The sequence below is a fragment of the Theileria equi genome, chromosome 3 (assembly GCF_000342415.1).
Source record: "Theileria equi strain WA chromosome 3, complete sequence".
NCBI lineage: Eukaryota > Apicomplexa > Aconoidasida > Piroplasmida > Theileriidae > Theileria > Theileria equi.
The window spans coordinates 1,400,623-1,418,472 of NC_021367.1; the positions used below are offsets into that span (position 1 = coordinate 1,400,623).

Below are 17,850 nucleotides of genomic sequence, written 5' to 3' on the forward strand. Positions count from 1 at the left end.
AAGAGTGTATCCTTATCTTCCATACTCTGCCAAGCTTAAAGGTATCCTTTAAAATATCTTTATATGGCTCATGATCCACAGAAGCACAATGATTCAGTTCCGGTTACGATCTCTGGAGAGTATTCATCCAGCCAGTTTATCCTATGAACCCTTTAGCATTTCTTTCTTGTAGCCCATTATAAATCGTCTCTAAGTTATTCATATTGCAACTCTGAATTAAGGATGGTTAACCTCTTGGGCGAACATGTGTGTTCGTATTTTCCAGTTTGCCTATTGCTGTCTTACCATTTATCTTTGAAACGTCAGTGTTGGTTTGGTATAACCTTTAAACTTCTCTTCGGTAGTTTTCTGTGTCCTGCAAAGGTATGAAATCGTTATGCCATTTGAGTCAAATTAACTTATCGTATGTTTCCTCAGTCATCGAAACAGGGAATGTAACTGGCACTTGTTTAACAAAACATAGTTTATGAATAGTGCAAAAAGCTCATTACAAATATTCAATTGCAAGAATACAAAGCCTTGAAATTTTCCTGAAAATGAGTTTGCAAAAGCATGAACAATAATTAGCAAGCATGTCACTGTTCATTCAGATTTATAAATTTCTCCTACAAAGTATGCTTTTGCCAAGTAAATTATGCGCGTTTTAAATATTCTGAACCCATTTCATCCTAGGAATAATGACTGCACAACTAATCTATATTATCTGTTTTGCATGAAAATAATAGTCTGATTGACATTTCATTTGCACAACCTTTACATGTTCGTATTGCACCCATAACAAAGAGCTACCAACCGATGTTTCACGACAAAGCATATGCTTAAAAATGTGAATGATGTCGTGAGGGTGAAAACCCTAGAAATATAAGATTATTGCCAAAGAGAGCAACGAGAAACATTACTCAGTCGGCATGCAACGGAATACATTCCCAATATCATCTGCTATTCTATGCAGAATTTAATAGATTAAAGATGGTACAAATACTTGAAAACTATATTGACATTAAACTATTGATTTTTAGAGAGAAAAGTGGTCACATGACCATGTCACTGGCATAGGGACGGGATGCCCACTATTAGGCTAATAAAACACAAATACACCAACATCATAGCCAAAAGATCTCATGTCCTAACTAATCCTTGAGTTCCGTAGAGTTACCCAGAACTTTTAATAACCCTAACCGGTCGTAACTAGCACTCATGATACGCCATGCAGTTCTAGGGCAACAAACGGCAGTATAGAAAGCAAAGGAGGTGATTTAATCTACAATTTCCTGTACTCTTAATAATACCGGAACAAAGAAATGCTCCGTGATCCAGACCATTATACAACCAAGAAGTTTGGATTTAGAGAACCCAGCTACCTTTAAACGCCTCTATGTTTACAGTAAACTCAAAGTTTCGGTACAAGAAAACGCTTTGGAGTATATTGCGGAGTCAATATATCTTTACGGAGGATCATATCTAAGTAGAAGATTTGGTTGAGGTTGTGCGTTCCAGAAATTCAGGGAGTTGGTAAATATTTTGAAAAAGTATGCGATACTTGTACAAATTCAGTTCTTCATTACGTCCAATGTCTAGGAACAAGACTCCCTTGTGTTTGTTACTGCAATTCATAAAGTCGTTAGTTTACTGCAGAATTCAGAAGTTCCAAACAGCTTCACGCGTTCACTCCATACATATTCTCACTGAGTGTGTTGAACTTGGACTCCACCTTACATGGATCGGACCTGATTCTCGTTTATCAGTAGGAAGTTTACTCCCCTTTGACTTTTATATATAAATCAAGATATATAGATAAAAATGTCTGAGGAAGTAGAAAATGAGGAGGGAGGCGCGTTGCTAACTTTGGATAGTATAGAATGGCCGATATACCCTGACTACGTTTATAAATTTGAGACGAACAGCACAAATACCGGGAGAGGACTTATTTTTAAATTGACAAATGAGTTGGTAAAAAAGAGGCTGAGGAGCTACTCCAGGAGCGGCATGAGGACGACCGTCTGTGGGCTCATTATGTGCCATTCCCAGGGTGTCCCTCATGTTTTACTTCTTAAACGCGAAGAAGATGGTTGTTATGGCTTATTGGGCGGTAAATGTAAAATCTATGAGAACCCGAGGGAGAAATTATCGCATAAATTGGCAAGATTCATAACTTGCAACACTAGGCATGCAAATCTGTATGATATAAAGAGTTCTATCGAAAATATCAAGGTTAAAGAGTTTCTAGCGGACTGGTGGCGCTGTGATTATCACACGGATCCACTACCATTTTTGCCATTGCACACCAGTCGGCCAAAGGAGAAGATCTCCATCTACCAAGTATGTACTCCACTCATTTACCAAATTTTCAGGTTATATTGAATGAAAATTTCACAATTTCAGTTCCAGAAGGCATTCGTTTGGTCTCGGTTCCGCTCTATGACTTTTACGACACTCAGTTTGGATTGACGATTTGCGCCCTTCCACATCTCCTTAGTAGATTTAACATTTGCTTTATGTCTACTGACTGACATTTGTAATTTTTCTTTTATTCATCTTCATGATCTAGTCGTACTGTCTGTTCTGATTGGGTGATTTCGTCTACTCTCTTGGTATTTATCAAAGACTCTTGTATTTTTATGATTATTTTCCAAAATTTTTGTATATTCTGGATTCCGAATTCAAATGTGTAGCTTCTGCTGAGAGTTTGGCCTGTCCTTTCTGCATTGTCTTGACAATGGGTTCAAGACGACCGGTTTTTGGATTTACACTAAAATTCCTCATCTATCTTTCCATTATATTTAATCACAACGAAGCTAACTCCAAAATATTGTTAAATAAGGGACAAAGGTACCTCTACATGTTCTTGAAATGTGTAACTACAACTCTGATTTTTCTGTTTTCATTTGATTTGTAGGATTTTCAATGGGTTTGAAAAACTTCAGACCTCAGTGCCACTCTGTGAATCGTTACAGGTACGTTTTACACGGAGATTCGACACGTAAAATGTATAGCCAGAATCGGTGGTAAAAGAGACCGCGTGCTTCTCAACTTGTGGCATTTCCAAAGATGATGAGAAGATAACCTGCAATCCGCAGGCTGAGACCTGGAAACTTCGGTTAAAGATTGACCACAACTCCAACAACACAACGAACATGGGTGTGTCAGTTGTTGTCTGGAATGACAATGTGTAGGCTGCCAAGGTGACGAGAAGAGGTTCAGGTGCATAGCATACGAGGTCAGGTTCTTACTTACAGCACAAATTCATGTAGGGGAATGAAGGAGAGTGTGAGAATGAAACTGCTTTGGTCTATCCACGTGGCTATTCCTGCTTCACAAAGTGCGGGGTAAAGACATGTCCAAGCGAACATTTCAAGAATCCAAATGATAAGAATGACTTAAAGGTAGGCTTGTTTGTGAATGTGCATCAGTATGGAGTGAACAACAACAACAACTACGTAGGTTGCTGATTGCACGAGTGGCTACAGAGTTCGATGTTCGTTATATGAAATGAACGAAAATTCTAAAATTGGGACCGGTAACTTGACGCTTGAGTTACAACTGCCAGACAACTGATGGACCCGAGATTCGTAGTGTGTGAGGGCTACACGTAATTGGGTCTCGAAAACATTGACGTGTGGCTCTTATTCGCACTAGTAGTATTTTTATACTGGTATATTAGAATAAAACCATTGGCAGAATGCTTTACACCAAGTTATTATTCCTTTTCTCTCTCGTGTGTGCCGCTATTTGCGCAGGTTGGTATTGTGTAACGAATTGACTACACATTTGTCAAACTTAACAATACATGATTTACAGATACACCCGCGGGAAAGGTTGCAAAAGTTGCACATGGAGCTGGTCCATTGGATGCTCCAGGTAGGTCTTTAAATCTATTTTAACGACTGCTTAGATATTGAGGAGCTGGTCGTGGTTCGTCAAAAGGACAAGTACGTTGCTCGTAGGTATGGGTCCTACGCAGCCACCAAACAGTCCCCTGTACTGAATGAGGGTAATGACGAGCTTTAGCCACCACATTTTTTTTGATTTTTTTGCAAGATGCTCGTTTGTCGTCCAGGATAAATCTTTAGTGGGAATACTTTTGTATAAATAGCAAAGTATAGACTACTAGAGATGGTGGATGACCCGGGGATCGTCAGGTCAATGTGCCCAAAGGATGTGAAGAGTATAGTTGCTATAGAACCTGATGAATTTACGCTTATATACCCTGAAAGAGTTTACGTTAACCACGCTAGGGTATTTCCAAAACTTTCACTGGTAGTTGAGACAAAGAACACAATTTCTGCGTTTATCATTGGTTTGTTATCATTGTTTGCGTACCATTTTAGTTTCTACCAATTCATTTACTTACACGCAACATATAGGTAGTACTTCTGTGTCGGATGACGCCTTCTATGGTCACATATCGTCTATATATGTGCTTGAAGAATACAGGAAACGTGGTTACGGGTCTAGATTGATTAACAAATTTGAGGAAGGCTGCAAGAAGGCAGGGTGTAGATACATTAATCTCTACGTCAACATTCGCAATATCGCAGCAGTGGACTTTTACAAGAATCGCAAGTATACAGTATATAGAACCATACCAAAGTATTACAATGACGCCGAAGATGCCTATGAAATGAGAAGAGATTTGTAGATTTAATGCTTGTACACCCCCATTGCCTTTGTGTACGCTTTTCTCTAACATTTTTATTTTTTGCACATTATTTGCCACTTTTATGCATTCACCTTAGTGATTTGCGAATGTGAGATGTCGAATTTGCTGGACGTTAAGCGTTCTTCTGTCTCTCGTACCCTTAAGGAGTATGAAATTTACCTGAAGGAGTTTGAAGGTTTACAGTCAAAACTGGATACTTTGAAGGTGAATATCTCCGTGAATAGATGTATGGTTTAGGAAAGGGGAAACGATCACGAGACGAAAAAGACATTGGAGCTGTGCAATGAATCAGAAAGTGTTTTAAATGACACAAAAGGAAGGTTATTTAACTATGCAATAGATCTTGAAAGCTACATTAAAGAAGAGAGCGATGTGTTGGATTCCAAGGGCCTCGAGATGGCAAAAGAAAGTCTTTTAACTCTTTCCAAGAGGCATCCTCAAGTAGGATATACTTTTGGCTTGTAATTTTATTCTGTATTTATTTACAAATACGTTTTGATTAGTAAAGGGATCCGACCCTGGTGAAATCGTTCTTCCACGAGTTGAGGCCCAGGAGATCTTCTAACCAGCAAGTGTTTAGTAGTCCGGATACTGAAAAATATATTTTTGTGGATTAAGGGAATACCATTGGAACGATAGTTAATTGGGATTCCTAAGAGGTGATATTTTCAGATGGACTAAACTTACTGGTTTCACATCTTGGCCCGGTGTAGTAATGTGTATCGGTTATAGTTGATGTACAGTCACATATTGCGTGGAGGTATCCGTTTTTATTGTCTAGGAGCCTACAGATTGAATTGTTTTTGCAGTATCTGAGCAACGGATGGTCCGGCTCGACTACAGCTGAGCATTCTGATAGACTGGATAAGTCATCTTGTAGAGTTAGAGCTTCTATGTCTGGATACTCTTCCTGTGCAAACACATTTGCCGAGCCTATAGCTTTTAGAATGATAAATTCTGTGTATTGGCGTTTTTGTGGAAATGTAGATACCTGTAATGAGAATAACGAGTGAGAACTTGCGATACATTTTAATGTGAGTGTTAACTCAAAGAATTTGATAATGTGTGCTTGCCATCAACCCCGCGATGTGACGCTGGGAGCAAGAGCAATTAGAGAGACTCGTGGATGAAGACAAGTACAGATAAAATTTAGTATTTACAACCGATTAGATCTCTAATGTTGCGTATGTTGTGCCTTAACATTGTAGGTCTTTCCAAGCTGAGACCCCAGGCAATGACTGTGACGTTTTCAGGAAGACCCATTGGCAGAAGCATTTCTGGCCTGAATATGCCACTATTTCCAACTTCTACCCATGTGTTTAGAGATGTGTGGAAGCCAAAGATCTCCATGGAAGGTTCGGTATATGGATTATAGGCTGGTTTGTAGCGCAAGTTTGTGATTCCAATTGACTTGTAAAACGTCTCCAAGACTCCCATCAAGTGACCCAAACCCAAGTCGTATCCCACTACCAATCCCTCGACCTAGAATGTTATAGGATATGAACATTACCTTACCTGATGGAATTCGGATAGATGAGTTGAGTCGCTAGCTTCGTTCCTAAAGACCTTATCAATAGCAAAGAAGCGACGAGGAACTATTGGATTGCCCTGTGTATGTTATATTTTCTATATACTAAATAAACCTTTTGATATTCATCTGCCATAGCTTTTAACACTCTGGCACTGCAGGGGGTAATGTGTGTTCTCAGAACCATTTTTAGGGCTTCATCCAGTTTCCTAAACTTTTTTAACAGTTTTCAAATAGACATACCAATCGTATCTCCATCCCGTACTGTTATAAATACTTCCATCACCGTGGGCTATTGAGACATTCTTGATGTAGTTTTCATCCATGAATTCGGGGTTTGCCAAAGATGGATGCTGCACAAAGATGTTTTTTGCGGAGAGTAATCTTACCTTTGTGAAAAATGTATCCTGAGTATCACGAGCAGGGTGTTGCTGTGGTATATACAGTGAATCAAAGCACCAAAAACTTGATTCTAGATATTTTGAGGTATCTAACTCCTGTAAAGAGATTAGACCTGAGAAGATATACTAACCTCAAATCCCATTGAAGTAAAAATGTATCTAAATTCATCCATACTGTGAACAAGTGGGTGGAAATCTCCGTTGCTAACTCTTTTGCCGCTTGAAAAGAAGTTGTATTTTTTAATTTCTGTAGAATGAATATTGTATTTGGTGCTTAAATACCTAGAGATTTCCAAAGGTCGTTTTCTAACAGTTCAGACGTTAAATCTGTGAATTGAGGAACGACTTGACTTTTATAGTTTTCTGTCTTCTTAACCATATAGGTCACAGTAACCTTGGACGAAATCAATTTGCGCTTTTTCAAATCTGCGAATTCATTGTTTAGTTCCTTCTCATTAGGAATGATCTCAGAAAGCTTCTCCATCAAGTTTTTCTCGGAGCTACCGTATTCTTTTACATGAAGAAGGATCTTTTGGGTTACGTCAAATTCCAGTTTTGTTTTGCCTAGAATGAGCCCCTTATCACTATCCATGGCCAACATCTGGGATTTTAGCGCTTTGCTTAGGCCAATCTTTCCATTTTCAACTTGAGAAGACGCTTCAGTAGGTTTTATTCCCTAAATGGACATGTATAGTTGTGAATAGATGAAGGATATGAATCGTACCGGATTGCTGGCCACAACTTGCACCAGAAGATACTCTGGAGATCCGCTAGTAGCATATTTGAGACCTTCTTCAGATAAAGTATAGGAGTTTAGCTTGAGTTCTTCCAGAGTGACGAATCCCTTGACCATAAGACTCTTTACACCGCTAACAACTTTATCATGTTCAGTTTCGGCATCAATATCCAGTGTATTTACTACATCTGGCGTGCCATTATCGCACTTTTCATACGCCAAGTTGAGCTTGGATAACAAGACGTTCAATTCCTCTTCCTTTGAAGCCATTTTGCAAGTACTTGTATTTACATAAATTTACAGCGACATTTTATATGGCTACTCTTACATATTGAATTTATTTGTGTCTGTTCTCCTTGAGAAAAGGTCAATTATTGTGTTTTGATAACCCTTTGTGCCTGCGATTGCCACAACACCATTATGTTGTGAAAGACTAGTTCTCTGGAGCTTATTAGCTACCCTTGTGTCACTTGATGGAACTTTTACCGTAGTTTGTACACTTTTTGGTGGTCTTCCTCTCTTTTTTTTCGCTGGATTAGCATTCGGTGTTCCAGTATCTGCTCTGCCTGGTGTGAAATTTGGGAACAATGAGGTCCTGAAGCAATTTGATTAAAGAATAGAATCTACCTTATATCAGGAGTGTTCATAGTCTTTGATTCCATATCTTTAGTGAGGGCTTTGTCCTGGATATCTCGCACCTTTTCTTCTGGTGTTCCGTTTTGTACATCCTTAATATCGTCATACAAAAATTTGTTGCTAGGTTTAGATAACCCAGCTGAGGTGCGTTCCTCTTGCATTTTGGCCTGTATATCGCTATAATTACTATGTTTAAAACCCACAGCTACTGTTCGTTCTATAATTTCTTGGTATAAATCATCACTCAATTGTTCATTTACAGCTTCACGCATCTTCTCTTTCAGGTAGTTTTGCATATAAGCTACTCTGCTTCTTATATACTCATTGATCACTTGTGTTTCCTACGTATTAGTGTGTCTAGGCATTCGGACAAACCATTCCTAATGCATATTTGTTAACTGCTTCGTTGAGTTCGGATTCTAAAAGTAAGGATAATTGGCAGTTGTCTTGAATTGATGCTAGAACAATATCTTTGACAGTTTTACTATGTGTAATAGAAGCGGATGGGTCCAAAATTTCCTTCTTATTGCTACTCCAAAATCTTAGAATATCATTCGGATTTGCGACGGACCCTGGATTTGCATGTTTACGAATTAATTTTAGTACCTATGTATGCATTTCCGAAAATCCTGGGATTTATGGTTTGTGATACATCACTATGAACTTTGATCCTACAAAATATATGGAATAGCTTGATGACCTACCTCATTAGTGGGACGTCTTTTGCATTTTTGATAGCACTCCTGAGTTTGAATACCTCATTTTTCGTACCAACAACGTTATGCAGTGCTGTGGAACAGAGTACAGTTTTTTTATCGTTTTGTACTTCAGCCAAAATTTTCGTTATAGACTACAGAGATTGACGATGGATGTATTAACATACCTGATGAAGTTTGTTCGATAGTTCTTCCGAAGTGTTTTCTTTTAGTTCTAGACAAGCTGTAGACATTTCCCTATATATAAGTTTCCTGACACATTGTAGTGTTATAGGATAAAACTTCACATCATCAAGGGTAATTTCAATAAAACAACAATGTTTTTGTGGTACCTCTGCGGGCACCAGAGACGTTTGTATAGTTGATCCCAATTGGAGAATTTGTGTAGTACCACCAAATGATTGAGGTAGTTTAAAGCAATCGTGTTCATGCCCCCAAATTACAAGATCCAACCAATCTGGTAGAAAAGATGGACTAATATAATCATTATGGTTATTTCCACGCCTAGGATGACGGTTTTGGTGGATAAGCAATATTTTATACCAATCATCTGGTTCCTCAGGTAAGATAAATTTCACCTTTTCATTTTTAAATAACATGACTAATTTTTCGTCCTTAATCCAACCTATTCCATACAATGCAATTTTAATGTTATTCTTTTTAATCAATATTGGCTTTAGCTCAATATCGTTAAAATCATGTACCCTCCCGAAATATGTCACCTGAACATTTAAATTAATGGAAAAGAAAACGTACCAGTCCAGCAACATCCAAAAGGTCAATAGGAGATAGCGAATTTTGTTCGGTAGGGTTATCTGCGTGTATTTTATCGTTGAATGCTACATTTACTTACCATGGTTTCCATGGATAACAAAGAATGGAATGTGATTTGTTTTTTCATCTGAGACCTTAAACCCATCTAAAATACTGGATGTAGACAAAGTGCTTGGAACAATTGCAGAAGTATCTATTTCTAACCCTTTGTCATCATTAGGGGTACGTATGAGATATGAGCTAAGAAGGTCCATTGTTTTATACCTGCAGATTACAGTAAACATATTATAGTAACGTACATTGTACTTCTACTAGGCAGATTTTTGTCAAAAAGATCCCCTGAGTGCAGAACTAAATCCGCATTTAGATTTTTTGCCAAATATAGAATCTCTTCGAATACATTAATAGAATCATTTTGGCGGTACATATCCTCCTCTTTATATCCTAAATGGGTATCCGTAGCCACCAAGATCTTTAATACCGGATTCTCATCAACAACAGGTTTACTTATAGTTGTTTCAGTATCCGTCGTATCTTCTAGTGTTACATTGGTCTTTGTAGATTCCAAGGGTTTGGTTCCAAAGGACTCAGATAACCCAGTTGTAAAGCAAGTTTTAGAGTTGACATTTTCGTTAAACTCAAAGACTTCATGCGATTTTATTCTATCATGGAACGATTTTATGCTTATTCCAGATACTTCATCTCTTTCTGTGAATCTGGAGAGTGTGATGCTTCTTCCCCCTTTGACTCCTCCAAAACAGGAGCTTTCAACCTTCTCTATAATTGAACTTTTACTTTTATCGGGTGATACTAAAAGTTCGTTGTTTTTGAGTATATCGCGAGTTATAGGCAAATGTGTAATACACCAACCTGATAGCGTTGATCCTCTAGAAACCAGCGATGGGCGATGTAGTATCAACTTTGATTTGTTAGTTGCAGAAGGACTTGCTAGAAATACATTTGGAGGGTCAGAAGACAGTGTATTACGTGTCGGTGTGGGTTTGGCTGGACTAGACAATGGCTCTTCATCATTTTTGGCCATCATCTTGTTCCACACCGAACGAAATGATATCGGTTTAGGCACCATTTTGTCAAATAAGCATATCTTTAAAGCATCTTCGTAATGTTTCAACTGAACAAGCGTCTAGGAGCATGATGTAGGGAGCTTCGGAGTCTTCCACCTTTTCACGCCTCTGAACAACACGGCAAAAATAGATGTGGAATGTGAATAAGTAAATGTGTATCGTGGATGTTGTAGCACATGAACAATGAACATGTCTGGAAGGAGAGGAAACATAGAGGTGTGTAAGAGATTTGGTCCGTGATTTTCGTAAAAATGAATATAATAAGAGTACAAAAGTAGGAAAGCTATTATTTTACTGGTATTCCGTCTTCGTAGATGAGATCTAGTACCTGCAGTCGTGAATGGAGATAACAACAGTTATGCAAGAGATATGACTTCGTATATGAGCACAATGGATTCTCTTATAGTATAATTTTGTCCTATTGAAGAACCATTTGCCAAATGTGCAAGGATAATATCTCCCTAGAGGGTCTGCAGACCCCCCATTACGTCTTCTGTTATTCGTCGACATTCGGATCACATTTTTCTACAAAACACCATTGTTTTGATATTTAGACTTTGTTCCTAATGCCAATGCATTTGGCACGACAGGTACACGCGGGGGTAAGGTTCTTATCTTTACATAACTCATTTGTGGCCTTTGGCTACGCGTTCAACGTTATCACAAGAAACGCTCCTCACCGTCCAGGGTTACATCCTAGCAATTGCTTTTCGACCAGTAGTTCACATAAAATGACCCTTGGGGACAAGATTGTGGTTAAGAATCCCATCGTGGAACTCGATGGTGATGAAATGACCCGTATCATGTGGAGTATGATCAAGGAAAAGTTGATTCTGCCTCACTTGGATGTTGATTTGAAGTATTTCGACTTGTCAATTCAATCTCGTGACGCTTCAGATGATAAAATCACCATTGAGGCTGCTGAAGCCATCAAAAAATATGGCGTCGGTGTAAAATGCGCTACTATTACCCCAGACGAAGCACGCCTCAAGGAATTTGGACTCAAACGCATGTACAGATCTCCAAATGGAACCATCAGAAACATTCTCGACGGAACTGTTTTCCGTGCTCCAATTCTGACTCAAAAAGTTCCCCTCCTTGTACCAGGATGGAAGAAACCAATCATCATAGGAAGGCACGCTTTTGGCGACCAGTACAACGCTCAAGACTTTGTAGTACCAGGTCCAGGTACTTTGGAAGTGGTTTACACACCAGCTAGTGGAGAGAAAAAGGTTGTAAAGGTCCATGACTTCAAGGGTCCAGGTGTTACTATTGGAATGTTTAATCTTGACTCTTCCATTTACGGATTCGCAAGGTCCTCATTTAATTATGCACTTGATTTGAAACTTCCTCTTTACTTTTCCACTAAAAATACAATTTTGAAGGCCTATGATGGTAGATTCAAGGATATATTCAGTGAAGTTTATGAAAAAGAATTTAGAGATAAATTTGAAGCTCTAGGTCTCACATATGAGCACAGACTTATAGATGATATGGTTGCATTGGCTCTAAAATCTGCTGGAGGCTTCGTATGGGCTTGCAAGAACTATGATGGTGATGTACAATCGGATATTGTTGCTCAAGCTTATGGTTCTCTCGGGTTAATGTCCTCTGTTTTGCTCTCCTCAGATGGTAAGACATTCTTGTCCGAAGCTGCCCACGGAACTGTTACTCGTCATTTTAGACAATACCAGAAAGGATTAAAGACATCCACTAACCCTGTGGCCACTATTGTTGCATGGGCCAAGGCCCTTGAACGTCGTGGTCTTTTGGATAACAACGCTGCCCTTGTCGAATTCAGCAAGAAATTGGAACAAGCTCCAGTCTCTGCAATTAACGAAGGGTTTGTTACAAAGGACCTTGCATTGGCTATTAATCCAAATGCAACTGATAAGGACTTTTTGACCACTGACTTGTTTATTGAAAAAGTTCATGAGTTCCTAGTAAAATAAGTTTTCTATTTTGAAATAGTTTACATGTATAGACATTTTGATTAAAAATTATTTCTTCCCATTGAGGAAATTTTGCTAGACCTTGGAGTAGTTATTGATGGTCTTCATTCTTGTACTCTTCGACAATCCTTTTCCATGATTCTGGTAGGAGCTCGAGTATATATTTGTAGTTTTCGAAGGAGGATATGGTGTCTATAATTCTCTGTATTTCCACAAGATCATAATCTGAATCCAAGCGTTCAAATGTATCAAGAATAGTTTTCAGGAAGTTTGAACGAGTAGAAGATTGATTGGCTTTAGGTAGCCATTTTTCGTTAGATTCCCATGTTACTTGTATGCTATCATTTGGTACTGGTATTGAACTAGATTCGAAGGTTTCACATTGCGATTTTAGTGGCAAAAGTTCCAAATACAAAGCCCCAGTTAAAAAGAATATAGAATCCTTTGTTGTCAATGTCTTTGCTTTGGGTAATAGACAGAGGGAGATCTTGATTGAGGAAGTTTTTAGACTTTGTATTGATGGGTAATCAGAATCTTTATAGTACTTTACAGTTTGTGCCAATCTACTAAATCCAGCTGCATCAAAAATTGGAATGTTCCTAATAACATGAGGCATTAGGTCATCCAAAAGTTTATCGAGGAGATCAAATCTTGCCAGAACCCATATAGTTCTGCTTAAATGCTTATGATATATATTTGCCGTTTTAAGGGGGTCTTTGAGATCATTTGATACAAGCTCAATGAATTTATCATGTCTAATTTTTAGACGACACAAACTGCATAAATTAGAGAGAGAATATAGCAGTGGTGTTTTGTCATACATGCGTATTATATGATGCATTAGGATGGCCACAATTGGAAAATCCAAAATTGTATTGTCACGCTCTGTCCGCTGAGCTAATACAGACAATAAATGTGTAAGTTCTGAAGTGCCATATTTACTTAAATCTTCCTCTAGTTGTGGCAATATACGTTCTCCTCCAAACGTGACTAATCTGTCGACTAACCTACCTATTCGTTTGTCACGAATATTTCGCACTATGTAGCTCCATGGACGAAGTATTGATGTTTTGTAATCATTTATTCCCCAACTACATGTAAGTTGCTTAAAAGATTCCCCCTTTTCATTAATAGGTTGTGCAGTTCCTATAATACGCGATAGAGCTCTGCAAACTCCCAAGCGATTTAACGATGTCATAGAATTATAAAGGTGAGGGGTTTCCAATCTGGATATGATTTCATCATAAACAGCAACTGATCGCAATCCTTGCAACTGCAAACACGTGTTTAATAATTGTATGCAGTCAGAAACACCGAAATCAACCATTCTATATCTAAAACTTTCTACTAGAGCATCTTCAATACTACGTTGGCGTATAAAGGCTGGTAATTTTGAGTATGCTATTCCTATTTGCAACATGACAGATGGCGGAAATTTGCCTGCATTATATGCTACATTGTGTTCTAGATGAGGGAGCAATGTCTCCTTTATGAAATTACGTGGTATTGGTTTTCTCAACACAACGGATTTGTTTGCCGCTTCTGTAATATCAGTATCAACTTTGGAGCCAATTTTTATTGAATCATTCTCTTTAACTTTTGTGGGCTTTTGCCCATCAACAAGTTTGTTCTCGTTGTTCCCAGAGTTAATGGGACACTCATTTTCCACATTTAAGGTACCTCCAGCAGTTTTACCTTCTACATCTTTACTATTCTTTGTATGTGTGGAAAAGAGCCTAGTATTCCTGAAAAAACACAAGCATAAATCATCTGTGACATTTTTTGGGTTAAAAAATGCGCACAAAAGATTTCTATAGAGACATTGCGAATTTGACATTTTAATTAATGCTATAAAATAGCAGGAATAAGGAAGAAAATGGCTATTTTGGTGGAATAGGTTTTTATGAAAAGTAAACAAACAATTTCATCATTTACTACGAAAACAAGATACCAAAAGGGCTTATAGAGTACAAATTTATACGTTATGCGATAAACTTTTATTTGAGAGGTAACAAATTCTACTGTTATGTAAAAGAGCCCCTCACATTCAGACGCCTAAACACTTATATAGACCACAGATGCGCGATGTGTATAGAAAAGCAAAATAACTTAATCCATTCTGGTTTTTAGTGTACGTAGTGATATACTTGTAGGTGTTATAATGTAGACTTGAGCTCCCCAACCTGAGAGGCAGTCTCTGTCTATACCAGCCATTAAGCACTGTGATACGATTTCAAAGAGCTCATCCGGACCCTGAGTATAATGTTGGTGAGTATATACATTTATAACAAATACCGCGTTCGGCTTGAAGAGAGCTTCGCAGATACCGTACAGCTGTTCAGCGCAGGTTCCAGCCACAACGAAATCATCAGGGTTGCAAGGGGCACCGATTAGATCGAAACATGATATGAATGGTTTGTTTTGTGCGTCTAGTCCAGCAACAACAGCTTCGACAAACCACGGGCTAAACCTCCTGGAATATAACATTGTAGAGACCATGTTGGAGAGCTTATTAATGCTCATTTTACTTTCACTAGATGCCTCATACATATTTACTCTGAATTCGATTTCCTCCTTCCTACAACAAGGTGTACATGGATGATTTACATACATTGTCTGCACATCTGTAGCCAATCCTGAGGCAGCAAAGAATGATTTATCAGTAACTCTGAAGGCTTTTGGGAAATTTGTGCCTATTGTAATCTGTTGGTTCATTCCAAGCCTTTTGTCACATGCGATTGCTACACATTGATCGCCTACCATAGCCACAACGGCCCCTCCATTATATGATGATATATCTCCCTAAATATTATATTTGCGTAGAGATTACAAAGTTATTTGTAGACATTTGTCAGTATGGGCGGCTACTGATGACATGAACGCGTATATGTCCATTACATACACGAAATTGTGGTTGAAATGTGATAAATTGACATAAAAATCTCTTTTATATAGATGTAAATTTTGCGTAGGAGCGTATAGAGCAAAATTATGAACGTACCATTGTTGTTGCAAAGTATCCTTGACATATATACTTTACACACGCATAATTAGTTTTAAAAAATTTAAAATAAAAACATCTGAGTTGGGAATTTGCTATTATTGGAATCACAGCACCACCCAGATAGAAAGGCTACATCTACACATGGATCTTGTACATGGTGTCGCGTTAGTGATAGACTAGCTCTTGTTTTCGAGCATAGATCTGAGCTTTTTAATAATCTCACTATCCCTTAATGCGTTCTTTTCCAACCTTTCGATTACGATACCCAGTTGCGATATATTATCATCCTTGACCTACAAGTTCATGAACGTCTGGCATGGGCACTCACCTTAATGGATGTTTCAAGCTCCCTAATTTGTATACTCTTGTTCGCATTCTTTTGTTTCAGCAAACGTATCTCTTCTTGGAGCTTGATTAAACTTTCTCTCCTCTTTGTATCCATTTCCTGTTTCTTAGTTTCTACCTTTTGAGCCTTCAATAACAGTTTGTCCTTTTCCAGTATTTCGCTCTGTAGCCTGTCTATCGTTGACTCCTTCATAAGAAGCATCTCTTCCAGGGGTTTAATGTTTGATAACCATGTATCATGGTGTTGCATTCTCAACTCTGTTAGCTCCGATGTGAGCTTATCACAGCGTCTACAAATCCTGTCCTCTGTTATATCTTCACTTTTAAGTTCTGCGACATCGCTGCTCTGTATAAGAGTGTAATTTAATAAAGTAAACAAACATCTGTATCACTATGTAAATTATCGTCGTTTGAAATTGAAATATTCCGGTTTATGACCCTCTTTGTCGATCCTATTCGCTTCCTTCTCTTATTCCTTAAACTGTCGCATGTTGAAGCCGAGCATTCCGATGTAGTACAGACGAATGTTCCAGTTGAGAGTTCGCTATCCACTGAAGATCCTTTTAAATGGGTGCGAACAGCCATTTTTTTGGTCTTTGGAGTCTGATCGTAAATCATTTTACAATCTATTGGTATACATGTATGAGTTTAGTCATTTGAGGCATTAAAAGTGGCAAAGGCCTCGATAGGATATCTTGGAAGCTGCTGTATCATATAAGCGGGTAAAACCCAGTAGAAGACCACAATTTGCCAAACTCAGAGTGAGTTAGACGTTAAAATAGCATGAAAGCTTAAAACTATGGAACATAAACTGGAAGAGGCGCGAGAGGAACGTAGCGCATCTCGACGAAGGTGGGGATGAGAGCGAAATAACAAAGGACTTCTCAATTAGGACAACTTCCACAGAATATACGGTGATACGATTATTAAATCAAATTTAAAGAGGACTGAAAGAAGCTGCAAGACGCACATTTGACTAGGAAGGTAGAACTTTGAAATGTGACACCAAGATTTAGAATCAGGTATATCTTAAAGGAGTCTAAAGCTGGATATACACAGATAAAATAGATTTTGTTCACACCTCAACAAAATAGCAGCTTGGAATACCGAAAATATCTGTAACCTATGGGAGTGTCTGGATACAAAGCAATCCTAAATTAGCTAAAAATCATGATAGGCATAGATATCTTTGTTGTATCAAAACACTAAAGCTTGAGTGTACACACACGGTTTGCGGTAAAGTAGAATAAAATCTTCTATTCCCTCAAGAATACAACCAGATGTTGTAGATACAAATATTAAGGTTTGACAACAAATTGTATAATATTATCTGAGATTATAGGATCGAAGGGAACTTGTCCTTGGTTTTCTTTCTTAACCCCATTAATTCCAACGAACGAGATGATCCTCCGACCACTACGATTATAGGCTCTTATACTTTTTACATTTTGCTTTTTTCATCATTTATTAGTCTTGTAAACATGCCGTGCTTAATTGTATTGCCCGCTGCCCTTAGCGCCCTTTTCTTTTTCGTTGGTGGAATCACCGCTTTTGTTAGGAAGCATTCCAAGCGTTCTTTACTCCTTTCTAGCGTAGTTTCCGCCGCTTTTGCTGGTTAGTTTACAAAGTTATAATGTTGACACCAATTATTTAGCTGCTTCATACCTTTTGGTTGTCAAGCCACATGAATATGTCGGTTTCTGTGTCGCTTTGGGCGTATCTCTCTTTGCCTTCTTGCTTGGCTCATGTATGCTTTATATTTCCACTGGTGAAAACGTAGGTTGACGTTTATGTTATTCTTACCTTATATGGCCCGAGTCTTTCTTTACACATTTTTCTTTAGTTGTTGAGGAAACGCGTGGCTTGCCTCGTCTTCTCATTCGGACTCTTTTCATCCGGTTTCTACTATGCCTTTATCCTTAGCAAGGTGTACGCACTCCCAACCTCCGTTGTCTACACCAAGATAGCCGCCGAGTAGACTCAGTCTAATTTGCATCATTCTTTATACATTTT

The 17,850-nt window shown here is 38.3% G+C and overlaps 12 protein-coding genes across 12 annotated transcripts, besides 1 other annotated feature; 7 read left to right on the forward strand and 5 right to left on the reverse strand.

Annotated features, from left to right (window-relative positions):
- Positions 1–1,743: 1,743 nt before the first annotated feature.
- Positions 1,744–2,387, forward strand: BEWA_006910 (mRNA cleavage factor-like protein, putative). The gene has a single exon (XM_004830891.1). It carries the CDS (start codon positions 1,801–1,803, stop codon positions 2,359–2,361), a length of 561 nt encoding a protein of 186 aa, XP_004830948.1. The 5' UTR covers positions 1,744–1,800; the 3' UTR covers positions 2,362–2,387.
- Positions 2,388–2,618: 231 nt separating this feature from the next.
- BEWA_006920 (hypothetical protein) lies at positions 2,619–3,556 on the forward strand. The gene is made up of 6 exons (XM_004830892.1): positions 2,619–2,829; positions 2,897–2,954; positions 2,994–3,138; positions 3,174–3,217; positions 3,252–3,383; positions 3,442–3,556. The coding sequence occupies exons 1-6, from the start codon at positions 2,717–2,719 to the stop codon at positions 3,553–3,555; spliced, it is 606 nt and encodes a 201-aa protein (XP_004830949.1). The 5' UTR covers positions 2,619–2,716; the 3' UTR covers position 3,556.
- Positions 3,557–3,679: 123 nt separating this feature from the next.
- On the forward strand, positions 3,680–4,008 carry BEWA_006930 (signal peptide-containing protein; the record flags this gene model as incomplete). The annotated part of the gene is made up of 3 exons (XM_004830893.1): positions 3,680–3,737; positions 3,799–3,858; positions 3,893–4,008. 3 exons carry the CDS (start codon positions 3,680–3,682, stop codon positions 4,006–4,008), a joined length of 234 nt encoding a protein of 77 aa, XP_004830950.1.
- A 105-nt stretch (positions 4,009–4,113) lies between these two features.
- BEWA_006940 (N-acetyltransferase, putative) lies at positions 4,114–4,639 on the forward strand (the record flags this gene model as incomplete). The annotated part of the gene is made up of 2 exons (XM_004830894.1): positions 4,114–4,297; positions 4,365–4,639. The coding sequence occupies 2 exons, from the start codon at positions 4,114–4,116 to the stop codon at positions 4,637–4,639; spliced, it is 459 nt and encodes a 152-aa protein (XP_004830951.1).
- Positions 4,640–4,753: 114 nt separating this feature from the next.
- BEWA_006950 (hypothetical protein) lies at positions 4,754–5,125 on the forward strand (the record flags this gene model as incomplete). The annotated part of the gene is made up of 2 exons (XM_004830895.1): positions 4,754–4,864; positions 4,898–5,125. The coding sequence occupies 2 exons, from the start codon at positions 4,754–4,756 to the stop codon at positions 5,123–5,125; spliced, it is 339 nt and encodes a 112-aa protein (XP_004830952.1).
- A 684-nt stretch (positions 5,126–5,809) lies between these two features.
- Positions 5,810–7,595, reverse strand: BEWA_006960 (phenylalanine-tRNA synthetase, putative; the record flags this gene model as incomplete). The annotated part of the gene is made up of 8 exons (XM_004830896.1): positions 5,810–6,142; positions 6,176–6,268; positions 6,304–6,397; positions 6,432–6,541; positions 6,578–6,685; positions 6,721–6,836; positions 6,872–7,265; positions 7,314–7,595. The coding sequence occupies 8 exons, from the start codon at positions 7,593–7,595 to the stop codon at positions 5,810–5,812; spliced, it is 1,530 nt and encodes a 509-aa protein (XP_004830953.1).
- A 54-nt stretch (positions 7,596–7,649) lies between these two features.
- BEWA_006970 (DNA repair mre11 domain-containing protein) lies at positions 7,650–10,538 on the reverse strand (the record flags this gene model as incomplete). Its single annotated transcript, XM_004830897.1, has 9 exons — positions 7,650–7,920; positions 7,953–8,302; positions 8,337–8,533; positions 8,568–8,632; positions 8,666–8,811; positions 8,845–9,399; positions 9,434–9,492; positions 9,531–9,715; positions 9,751–10,538. 9 exons carry the CDS (start codon positions 10,536–10,538, stop codon positions 7,650–7,652), a joined length of 2,616 nt encoding a protein of 871 aa, XP_004830954.1.
- A 523-nt stretch (positions 10,539–11,061) lies between these two features.
- BEWA_006980 (isocitrate dehydrogenase, putative) lies at positions 11,062–12,488 on the forward strand (the record flags this gene model as incomplete). Its single annotated transcript, XM_004830898.1, has 1 exon — positions 11,062–12,488. The coding sequence occupies exon 1, from the start codon at positions 11,103–11,105 to the stop codon at positions 12,486–12,488; it is 1,386 nt and encodes a 461-aa protein (XP_004830955.1). The 5' UTR covers positions 11,062–11,102.
- Positions 12,489–12,579: 91 nt separating this feature from the next.
- BEWA_006990 (hypothetical protein) lies at positions 12,580–14,325 on the reverse strand (the record flags this gene model as incomplete). The annotated part of the gene is made up of 1 exon (XM_004830899.1): positions 12,580–14,325. The coding sequence occupies one exon, from the start codon at positions 14,323–14,325 to the stop codon at positions 12,580–12,582; it is 1,746 nt and encodes a 581-aa protein (XP_004830956.1).
- A 266-nt stretch (positions 14,326–14,591) lies between these two features.
- On the reverse strand, positions 14,592–15,544 carry BEWA_007000 (proteasome subunit beta type 3, putative). The gene is made up of 3 exons (XM_004830900.1): positions 15,490–15,544; positions 14,784–15,290; positions 14,592–14,741 (listed from the first exon to the last, which is right to left on the reverse strand). The coding sequence occupies exons 1-3, from the start codon at positions 15,490–15,492 to the stop codon at positions 14,598–14,600; spliced, it is 654 nt and encodes a 217-aa protein (XP_004830957.1). The 5' UTR covers positions 15,493–15,544; the 3' UTR covers positions 14,592–14,597.
- Positions 15,535–15,565: a sequence feature (AT_rich).
- Positions 15,566–15,574: 9 nt separating this feature from the next.
- BEWA_007010 (hypothetical protein) lies at positions 15,575–16,650 on the reverse strand. Its single transcript, XM_004830901.1, has 3 exons — positions 16,219–16,650; positions 15,821–16,183; positions 15,575–15,785 (listed from the first exon to the last, which is right to left on the reverse strand). Exons 1-3 carry the CDS (start codon positions 16,453–16,455, stop codon positions 15,669–15,671), a joined length of 717 nt encoding a protein of 238 aa, XP_004830958.1. The 5' UTR covers positions 16,456–16,650; the 3' UTR covers positions 15,575–15,668.
- Positions 16,651–17,318: 668 nt separating this feature from the next.
- On the forward strand, positions 17,319–17,815 carry BEWA_007020 (uncharacterized protein; the record flags this gene model as incomplete). Its single annotated transcript, XM_004830902.1, has 3 exons — positions 17,319–17,451; positions 17,492–17,613; positions 17,681–17,815. The coding sequence occupies 3 exons, from the start codon at positions 17,319–17,321 to the stop codon at positions 17,813–17,815; spliced, it is 390 nt and encodes a 129-aa protein (XP_004830959.1).
- Between the last annotated feature and the right edge of the window lie 35 nt (positions 17,816–17,850).

Coding starts and splice junctions, on each gene's coding strand:
- BEWA_007010 (XM_004830901.1), bottom strand. CDS start 16,455: ATGATTTACGATCAGACTCCAAAGACCAAAAAAATGGCTGTTCGCACC. Junction 16,184..16,218: donor ATTTACATAGTGATACAGAT/GTTTGTTTACTT, acceptor ACTCTTATACAG/AGCAGCGATGTCGCAGAACT. Junction 15,786..15,820: donor AGCTTGAAACATCCATTAAG/GTGAGTGCCCAT, acceptor ATGAACTTGTAG/GTCAAGGATGATAATATATC.
- BEWA_006920 (XM_004830892.1), top strand. CDS start 2,717: ATGGGTTCAAGACGACCGGTTTTTGGATTTACACTAAAATTCCTCATC. Junction 3,139..3,173: donor CAACAACACAACGAACATGG/GTGTGTCAGTTG, acceptor GACAATGTGTAG/GCTGCCAAGGTGACGAGAAG. Junction 3,218..3,251: donor TCAGGTGCATAGCATACGAG/GTCAGGTTCTTA, acceptor AAATTCATGTAG/GGGAATGAAGGAGAGTGTGA.
- BEWA_007000 (XM_004830900.1), bottom strand. Junction 14,742..14,783: donor CTCTCTTCAAGCCGAACGCG/GTATTTGTTATA, acceptor CATTATACTCAG/GGTCCGGATGAGCTCTTTGA.
- BEWA_006910 (XM_004830891.1), top strand. CDS start 1,801: ATGTCTGAGGAAGTAGAAAATGAGGAGGGAGGCGCGTTGCTAACTTTG.